Below are 10,745 nucleotides of genomic sequence, written 5' to 3'. Positions count from 1 at the left end.
ATTTTTTTCCTTCCTACCCAAGATGACTGTTCATTGCAGCAAAGTCTCTAGCAGATAGAAGGATCATGACATCTCAACAGATGTTGGTAGTAATCTTCAACTTGCCAAGGAGAAATATCCTGATAGAGTTTTCAAATCCAGAAAATGAGCCCAAGCACCTCAGAAGCTCATGAGAATCTAGTTAATATTTATTCCATCGTCAGACATTTCCAGATACAAGGTTCTTCAAGAGATTTTTTTTTTAAATTGTGGTTCATACCAGTGGTTTTTAGGACTTGTACAAATCAGGCAATTTACTGGCCTGACTTTGATCTGGCTCCCAGACCAAAGGATTATGCCCCAGTAAATAAATCAAGTCTAAAGCTTAATCTCACCAGAATAACTCTTTTCGATTATTTAGTAAATTTTTCCTTATACATAAATTAATTAGGTCAGTTTGGTGGCAATATTTCTGCTAAGAATTTTCTCTAGGCAAGATGGTGTTTATTACTGTCAAGTGAAATGAATTTGTCAACCAGTATTCAAGGTACACAATAAAGGTAGAAGTAATTATATAAAAATCCCTGGACATGGTCATAATTAATTTGCCCAGATTATGGAGAAAGCTTAGACTCTAGTCTTTGGTTTATCAGAGAAGTTTGGGTAGTTGACATAAATAACCTCCTTGGCATCATTCAGCAGTTGATTGGGTGAGGTGGGACTTTGGTAGTTCATGGTAGCCTTATTCTGAGTTTTCCAGGATATCTCAAATAGAATCTCATTTTGTCGTGGTCTTCTTATAGAAAAAGAAAATGGCCATTGAAATTAGGCTAATCAGTACCAACAATATTATTATCCCTCCAACAATGAAGAGAATATATAGGCTATCATGGTCATCAGAATTGACCGTCAGTTTTATCAGACAGCTTGCATTTTGTGCTTTCAAGGTCTGGAATTCACACTGGTAAATTGCAGAGTCAGAGACCAGAACCTGGTACAGGATAATGATGCTCACTGGCATGTCTTTAGAGCAGGAACTCCAGATCTCTCTGTGGAACTTAGAAGCATCACTTTGCCCTAGGGGTAGGTCACATTTTGACAGGAGATCGATCTGATGAGGTTGTATCTTTTCCCAGGTAATCCTTTCTATTGGTGAATCCACAGGCAGAGGACAGGTGAGTGTGATATTTTTTCCAGTTGTCGAAACCACCTGTTTTTCAGGTGATTCCACAATCTCAAAGCCATCTGTTGCAACCACCCGGACCAACTTTTCCCAGTGTCCATAAGGAAAAGTGTGAAGAAAGCAGCTATAGTAGCCAACATCAGCTCCAGAGGCATTATGAAAGTACAGGGTGATATCATTGCGAGATTCAGTGGAATTCAAAAAGGACACCCTGCCTTCATACTGATCCCTAATGAGGACACCAATGTCCGGGTTATAGATGGCTATGGATTCTCTCTGGCCTGACTTGATCTTGAACCACTCCGTCTGGGTTAAGAAGCCTTTGGCTGGGTAGATACACTCGAGAGTCATATTCTCAGCAAGTTTAACAGTTGTATCCCAATGCATCTCTAGGCATAGAGCTTTATTTGCATAAAGAACTGCCAAGAGGAACAGAAGATAGTCCATTGCTGGAGATGAGTTGGGAGTTGGGCTGAAAAAAATGAAAATTCTTTCATTACACACTGAGATCAACACAGGGAACTGTTTCCTTCCTTTCAGATGTTATCAATGGTGTTCTCTGTCTTTCTGCTCCTGAGCTGGAGTGGTCAGAGTTACCCATCGGCCAGTGAAGGCCTCAAGGCTGGGGTCTTCCCGCCAGGTCTCCTGGCCCAGCAGAGGCCACACGGTTCCCAGGTGACAATGGATTAGAATGATAGTCAATTCTTCTACAGTTCTCTGTAGAATTTCCGTAGAATTCCGTCACCAGGGACCAGAGAGATAGCATGGAGGTAAGGTATTTGCTTTGCAGGCAGAAGAACGGTGGTTCAAATCCTGGCATCCCATATGGTCCCCTGAGTGCTGCCGGGTGTGACCCCACCTCAGAAAAAATGAGTTACGTTACCACATTTTATAAGGTCTTGGTTCTTTCTATCTTTAGATCAGACTGTGTGTTGAATCCCTCTTCTTTTTTTTTTTTTTTTTTTTGGTTTTTGGGCCACACCCGGTGACGCTCAGGGGTTACTCCTGGCTATGTGCTCAGAAGTCACTCCTGGCTTGGGGGACCATATGGGATGCCGGGGGATCGAACCGCAGTCCGTCCAAGGCTAGCACAGGTAAGGCAGGCACCTTACCTCTAGCGCCACCGCCCGGCCCCGCCTCTTCTATTTTGAATCTTTTCTCCTTCCAGCTCTTCTCTCCGGTCATATCTAGGATAGGTTCTTGCTTTTAAGGACTTTGGGTTAAACTCGCAGAGGAGTCAGAATATACAAAGAGGCAGATTGTCCGAGATATACAATAAAGAAGTGGGAAGCCCTTCAGTTTTGGTTTTATTTTAGTTTTTTTTTTTTTTTTGGAGGGGGGCACACCCGATGACACTCCGGGGTTACTCTTGGCTATTCACTCAGAAATTCAGAAATCGCTCCTGACTTTTGGAACCATATGGGACACCGGGGGATGGAATCGAGGTCTGTCCTAGGTCAGCCATATGCAAGGCAAATGCCCTACCGCTTGTGCCACCGCTCCGGCCGAGCCCTTCAGTTTGATCATTGGCTAGACTGAAGTCTCCAGCAGAGGATGTGCTCTTGACTGCTGGGGGAAAAGCATATACACAGAGCTAGTAGATAATTCTTGTGGCAGCTTCCAAGGGTTCCTAGATAGAGGGGCGACTGAAGTGACAAAGTTTCGATGAACTGGAGACATTTATTCAGATTTATAAATATTTGTATTTGTATTTCACCCTCATCTTATAAATTCTGTACATATCAAATGCTTGAGTGGTAGCCTAGACATGACATAAGGACAATAGTATAGGGTTTTTTATTTTGGTGGTTATGGAGAGGCAATGACTGTGGAGAAAAAGCATTGACATGAACAGTATGAACACTATTATAACTATGTCACCACAGTAGCCATAGAACGTTAAAAATAAATCAGTAAAATACAATAATTTTCACCAATGTGCTTGTTACTGTACTTTTCCCTTTTTCAATTTTTCTCTTCCATTTTACTTATTTTTCTTTCTATGTTTTCAATAACTTTGCTTTCAGTTATCTGGAACAAATGTATTATGATAAACTATGTCCACTATGTGATGCATTCTCTTTAAATAAATAAATACTTTGTGTTTTTTAGAAATATCAGCAAAATGCCAGTACTAGAAATGGTGTTCCGTATTATCCCCAAAACAATGCTGGCAATACTGGACTTGTCATTTTGTTCTGCCCTGCAATGAATCACAACTGCCTTACTTTTGCTCTGTGTTCAAGAAGTCACTCCTGGCCATGCTTGATGGAAGTTTATGTGTGTGAGGAATCAAGCTGATGCCAGGCAAGCATCTTACCTCCTCTACTATCTTGTTGACCCCCTTTTAAAAATTACTGCAGATCGGTGCCAGAACAATAGCACAGTGGCAGGAAGTTTGCCTTGCAGACGGCTGACCTGGGACAGACCCAGGTTTGATTCGATCCCTGGCATCCCATATTGTCCCCTGTGGGGAGCCTAGCTGATGAAACCTAGAACATAGGACACCTCAGTAATTCCTAATCTTGTCACCCATGTGACCAAAGGCGCCCATGCCTTGAGAACAAAGGAAATAGACAAATACTAAAGTAATTCAAAGCAGCCCAATACATCCAGCCAGAAAGAAAAATATAGAGCAACTTGCCTTTGTGTTAGCAAAAGGTTATTATGATTACAACTGATGTTTTTATTTATGCTTGCTAAGTAAAATTTATAGAACTCTGTTTGAATCTTATGCTTTCAGGTAAAACGTGCTCTCTACCTCTTTGCCCCTCCCTATTACCTGCCCCAGCTTATGCTAATGAATGCTTGTAATTGTAATTGGTGGAAAGACCCCGTAACACCCTCTGACGTATTTCAGCCCTTAAAAGCTGATCCCCCAACAATAAACTTCCCTTTTGAACAGCATGTGTCATCTTGAGGGCTTCTCTTACTAACTTCTCAAGTTTTTCTTCACAGGTCAGTTCTGCTCGGGCAAACCCGCGAATAACTAGCAACCTTCATTTCCACACCCCCGCGGGTCGGGGGTCCCCCACGGGAGGTTGCAGTCCCCTGAGCCTGCCAGCAGCTATTTCTGAGTGCTGAGGAGCTATTTCTGAACCCCTGAGCGCTGTCGTGTATGGCCCAAAAACAAACAAAAAAATTAATGCAGATAATAGAATTAGGATAAATATGTAATCCTAAGTATTTTATTTTCAATGAATTACTTTTTTTGGAGGGGGGGCTCATACCCGGCAGCGCTCAGGGGTTCCTCCTGGCTCTATGCTCAGAAATCACTCCTGGCAGGCTCGGGGGACCATATGGGATGCCGGGGTTTGAACCAATGACCTGCATGCAAGCCAAACGCCTTACCTCCATGCTATCTCTCCAGCCCCATATGCACGTATCTTCTTTTTTTTTTTTTTTTTTTGGTTTTTGGGCCACACCCATTTGACACTCAGGGGTTACTCCTGGCTATGTGCTCAGAAATCGCTCCTGGCTTGGGGGGACCATATGGGACACCGGGGGATCGAACCACGGTCCATCCTATGCTAGCGCTTGCAAGGCTTACCTTACCTCTAGCGCCACCTTCCCGGACCCAGGTATCTTCAAACCAATGTTTTTCTGTGTGTTCTTGGAATAGATATCAAGGAGTAGGGCTACTGGATCATATGGTAGTTCTATTATTATTTTTGTGAGACTTCTCTAGACTGTTTTCCATAGAGACTAAATGAGTACACAATTCATCAATATTTTTACAAACTCTGTTTTTGGCCTTTAATAAGCCACTCTCAATGGTATGAAGTGATGGTTCATTTCTGTTTGTATCTTCCTGATAATCAGTGATGATTACCAGTATTTCTGACGTTACTGATGTCTTCTTTGGAGAAGCATCTATTCTCCTTCTTTTTGATTATGCTTGTTTTGCTGTTGAGTTTTTGTTTGTTTGTTTGTTCTTGGTTCTGGGCCACACCCAGTGACACTCAGGCTATGTGCTTAGTAATTGCTCCTGGCTTGGAGGACCATATGGGATGCCAGGGGATCAAACCGTGGTCCGTCCTGGGCTAGTGCAGGCAAGGCAGATGCCTTATCGCTTGCGCCACTGCTCCAGTCCCTGCTGTTGAGTTTTTGTAAACTTTATATATCTTGAATATGAGATCCTTATTAAATATATGTGGTGTACATATATTCACAAGGTTGTAGTTTTATTTTAGCTATAGTTTCTTTTAAAAAAATTTTTTTAAATTTTTGGGCCACACCCTGTGACACTCAGGAGTTACTCCTGGCTATGCACTCAGAAATTGCTCCTGGCTCAGGGGAACCATCTGGAACGCCAAAGATCAAACTTAGGTCCATCCTGGGTCAGCCACATGCAAGGCAAATGCCCTACGACTGTGCTATTGCTCTGGACCCTTAATTTATATTTTTAAAGAATGAACTTGAAATTCATTTTTAAATTATTTTATTTAAACACATGGTTACAAGATTATTCATAATACAGTTGGTTTTTTTTCCAGAAATACAAAGTTGCTTGTGATTGAGTTTCAGTCATACTAGTGCATATTTTCTGTTTCCCAGTTTCCCTCCCGCCTCCCCTCTGCCTGCCTCTAGGCTAGACATTTATTTTTCTTCTTCTCTCCCTCTTTTAGACATTGTCATTTATACTGCTATTACTGAAGGGTTATCATGCTTATAATTTTATCTCCGTTTAGCATCCAATTCTTGTACAGTGATCATTTCCAACTATCATTGTCAGAGTGATGACACTATGCCCTGACTGCACTCTGCCCTAATTGCACTCCCCTGCTATCTGTGGCAAACTTACTACCATGGACAGGTCCTCCTAACCTCATCTCTATTATCTCTGTAAATTATTACCATCCTCTCTTTTTTTTATATCTCACAGATGAGAGTATTTTATGTCTATCCCACTCCTTCTGACTCACTTCACTCAGCGTAATACTCTGCATATCCATCCATGTATAAGAAAATTTCATTACTTCATTTTTCCTAACATCTGCATCGTATTTTATTATGCAAGTGTGCGTACCACAGTTTCCTTATCCACTCATCTGTTCTCAGGCACTTGGTTATTTCTAGATTCCAGCTATTGTAAATAGTGCTGCAGTGAACAAAGGACTGCAAAAGACTAGTCTTTGTGTCCTTTGGGTGGATGCCAAGATGTGGAATTGGAAGCAATAGTATAACAGGTAGGGCACTTGCCTTGTATGAGACTGACCTGGGTTCAATTCTTAGCATCCTGTATGGTCTCTCAATCCCTCTAGAAGTGATTCTTGACTTTGCAGCCAGGAGTAGCCCAGAGCATTACTGGGTGTGGCATACACACACACACACACACACACACACACACACACGCACACACACACAAACGCATACATACACATAAAGGGAAGGAAGGAAGGAAGGAAGGAAGGAAGGAAGGAGGAAGGAAGGAAGGAAGGAAGGAAGGAAGGAAGGAAGGAAGGAAGGAAGGAAGGAAGGAAGAAAGGAAGGAAGGAAGAAAGGAAGGAAGGAAGGGGAATTTAAAAATATATGAAGTTGGGGCCTGAGAGATAGCATGGAGGTAAGCCAATTGCCTTGCATGCAGAAGGTCATTGGTTCGAATCCTGGCATCCCATATGGTCCCCCGAGCCTGCCAGGAACAATTTCTGAGCGTAGAGTCAGGAGTAACGCTGAGTGCTGCCGGGTGTTACCCAAAAACTAATATATATATATATATATATATATGAAGTTCTGGGGTCAGAGAGATAGCACAGCAGTAGGGCGTTTGCCTTGCACAAGGTCGATTCAGGATAGATATGGTTTGAATCCTGGCATCCCATATGGTCCCCAGAGCCTGCCAGGAGTGATTTCTGAGCACAGAACCAGGAGTGAGCGCTGCCACCGGGTGTGACCCAAAACCAAAAAAATAAAAAAGGGAAGTTCTGAAGACTGGTTCCTAATCCAGCCATAAAAGTCTTATGGCAGGACTGGAGCTGTGGTGCAAAGTGGTAGGGTATTTGCCTTGCATGCTGCTGACCTAGGACAGACCACAGTTTCATCCCCTGGCATCCCGGAACCAACCAGCAGCGATTTTCTGAACACAGAGCCAGGAGTAACCCCTGAGCATCACTGGGTATGGCCCAAAAAACAAAAACCAACCAACCAACCAACAAACAAACAAAAAAAGCAGCCTTATGGAAGGACTATACTCTCACAGAATAAGGCCACACCGGGGATGACAAGCATAGAGGAAATGCATATGTAAATGCCAGGGGTGGAGCAATAGTACAGTGAGTAGGATGTCTAACTTGCATGCGGAATCCCATATAGTACCCCAAGCCTGCCAGGAGTAATTTCTGAGTACAGAGCTAGGAGTAAACCTGAGCACCGCCCAAAAACAAACAATGTGTGGCCCCAAAACAAACAATGAAAGGTAAATGCCTGCAAACCAAAGAGAGTTCCCAGGATGAACCAAACCTCTCAATATTTTGGTTTTGGACTCCAGCCTCCAGACTGGTAAGAAACTAATTACTGCTGTGCAAGCAATGCAGTCTGGGCTATTTGGCTATAACAGCCCTAGGAAACTGTACACTGTGTAGTCAGGCAGCATTTTGTGAAATTTTAGTTTCAGTTTTGTGGATGTGTTCTGAATCTCAGAGAAAAGTACAGTTATTATGGCTTATACGTCAACATGTTTGAAAGTTTGGATTTAGAAAAAAAAAAAAAGTTTTTGCCTCCATGCTTTGTAACTGTTCAGTCAATTGAATTAGATCATCTGGGAAAATTGGTCCTATTTTTTCCCGTGAGTAGAGTTTGGAGCTAGAAATGGTCTCTCAGGGTTTGGATTCATTATAAAATGACTCTAGAATTTTGTTCTAGAGTGGAGATTAGTAATAGACTTTGCAGCCTGTCATTTGATTGGGAATAAAGATACTTTTTTTAATTTGTTTTATTAGTGTTTACTTCAAAATCATAATTTCCTTCCAATAGAAAGCAAAGTAACACATTTCAGTAGTATTAGCAGTACTGGTAATTTTGTCACAAATCACATAGATTTTCTTTTCTTTTCTTTTTTTTTTGGTTTTTGGGCCACACCCGGCAGTGCTCAGGAGTTACTCCTGGCTATCTGCTCAGAAATAGCCCCTGGCAGGCACGGAGGACCATATAGGACGCTGGGATTTGAACCAATGACCTTCTGCATGAAAGGCAAACGCCTTACCTCCATACTATCTCTCTGGCCCCATAGATTTTCTATTATTTTATTCTTTTTGGTTTTGGGCCACACCCAGCAGTGCTCAGGGGTTACTCCTGGCTCTGTGCTCAGAAATCACTCCTGGTTGGCTCAGGGGACCATATGAAATGCCTGGGATTGAACCTGGGTTGGCAGCATGCAAAGCAAATGACCTACCTGTTGTGCTCATTCCAGCCCTGCCATAAATTTTCTTACAGTTCACAAGCTGTGCCTCAAAATACAAATTGCTGCCATCATTTTGTTTTGTTTTGTTTTGTTTTGTTTTGGGGTCACACCCAGCGGTGTTCAGGGGTTCCTCCTGGCTGTCTGCTCAGAAATAGCTCCTGGCAGGCACGGGGGACCATATGGGACACCGGAATTCGAACCAACCACCTTAGGTCCTGGATCGGCTGCTTGCAAGGCAAACGGCGCTGTGCTATCTCTCCGGGCCTCTGCTGCCATCATTTTTAATCAAATATATTGATTACACTTTTGGGTTAATTAATTCTATACAAACAATGGCATACCATTCAGTTACAAAATAAGAAGTCTTAGCTTTGGTACCAAGTCTAGTAAATAGCCACATGACTGCTGAAATCAAGATAAGCAAAAGTCTATTGCTACCTACACTTAAAGTTCCCCAAAGCACGAATAGTGATTGAGAATAGCTGCTAAAATAAAATTAATTACATTAAAAGAAATAACTACGATTATAATTGGTACAGAATGGTAACCCTCCAGTTCCAGGGTATTTGGCTTGTTTTTACAACTTTCCTAATACAATCATTTTATATTTAGCTTACATTTTACCTTCCAGGGCCCGGAGAGATAGCACAGCGGCGTTTGCCTTGCAAGCAGCCGATCCAGGACCAAAGGTGGTTGGTTCGAATCCCGGTGTCCCATATGGTCCCCGTGCCTGCCAGGAGCTATTTCTGAGCAGACAGCCAGGAGTAACCCCTGAGCACCGCCGGGTGTGACCCCCAAAAAAACAAAACAAAAAAACAAAACAAAAAAAACATTTTACCTTCCAAACCCATAACCTGAAATTTTTTTTTTGTGGTTTTTGGGTCACACCCGGCAGTGCTCAGGGGTTATTCCTGGCTCCAGGCTCAGAAATTGCTCCTGGCAGGCACGGGGCACCATATGGGACGCCGGGATTTGAACCGATGACCTCCTGCATGAAAGGCAAACGCCCTACCTCCATGCTATCTCTCCGGCCCCTATAACCTGAAAATTTTTAAAAAATATTTTGTTTGTTTGTTTGTTAGTTTTTTGGTAGTCACAACTGGTGGTGTTCAGGGATTACTCCTGACAGGCTTGGGGGACCATATGGAATGTCAGGATTCAAACCGGGGTCCTTCCTGGACCGTTATGCAAGGCAAATGCCCTACTGCTGTGCTATCACTCTGGCCTCATGACCTGAAATTTTAGTCCCACACAAGGACTTCTAGATCCAAGGTGTTCCCATTTCCATTTCCCACTTCATATTGCCAATGATCATTTCAACATGTCCACTCCCCCAGAATGTATTCATACATGCCATGCCCGTCTGATCACAATGATCACTGCACTCCCTATGCACACAGCACTAACATACTAGTTTGCTCACCTGGCCAACATGGGAGGAATGCTGTCCTCTCTCTCACAAAGGGAAGAATGAAATATTGGGATGAGCAAGGACCTCTATTTAAACTATAGCCAGTTCCTCTGTGGGAGGGATCATTCTAGAGAATGGGATAGAGTTGCTACTATTAGTGACACATTCTGGCCTGTAGAGGGATCCCTATGAAAGTCAAAGAAAAAACACTGCTCTGAACCTTCAGAGATGGGATCTAGAATCTTGAATTACTACTAGCTGCACAAGGGAATGGGACTCTTATCACCACCATCTATCCAAAGTCCCCTGATGTCTATTAGTTAGCCTTGGGCAGGAAGGTCCTACTGAATTTGCCTTGTCTGGTTTGTCATCCAACCAGCTTCTGCTTCTACCAATGATAATCTAAAAGGCGGCCATAATGCAATAGGTTCATGACTGTCTGGCTTCAGTCTGGTGTGAGCAATACCCAAGTATCCATTTTCTTAATGAATATTCTAGATTTTGACAAAGAAAAATCATAGGAGTCTTAGAAAACAATCACTCTGGGGTCAATTATATATCTTTTTTTTTTTTTTTTTTTTTTTGGTTTTTGGGCCACACCCGGTAACGCTCAGGGGTTTCTCCTGGCTATGCGCTCAGAAGTTGCTCCTGGTTTGGGGGACCATATGGGACGCCGGGCGATCGAACCGCGGTCCTTCCAAGGCTAGCCCAGGCAAGGCAGGCACCTTACCTCTAGCGCCACCGCCTGGCCCCCAATTATATATTATATATCT

General features: G+C 42.9%; 1 protein-coding gene across 1 annotated transcript; it reads right to left on the bottom strand.

The window, feature by feature from the left end:
- Positions 1-757: 757 nt before the first annotated feature.
- On the bottom strand, positions 758-1,549 carry LOC126001622 (CD226 antigen-like). The gene has a single exon (XM_049768900.1). The coding sequence runs from the start codon at positions 1,547-1,549 to the stop codon at positions 758-760; it is 792 nt and encodes a 263-aa protein (XP_049624857.1).
- Between the last annotated feature and the right edge of the window lie 9,196 nt (positions 1,550-10,745).

This window comes from Suncus etruscus, chromosome 2, assembly GCF_024139225.1.
Source record: "Suncus etruscus isolate mSunEtr1 chromosome 2, mSunEtr1.pri.cur, whole genome shotgun sequence".
NCBI lineage: Eukaryota > Metazoa > Chordata > Mammalia > Eulipotyphla > Soricidae > Suncus > Suncus etruscus.
The sequence above is the reverse complement of the archived record's forward strand: the minus strand, read 5'-3'. Positions and strand labels throughout refer to the sequence as shown.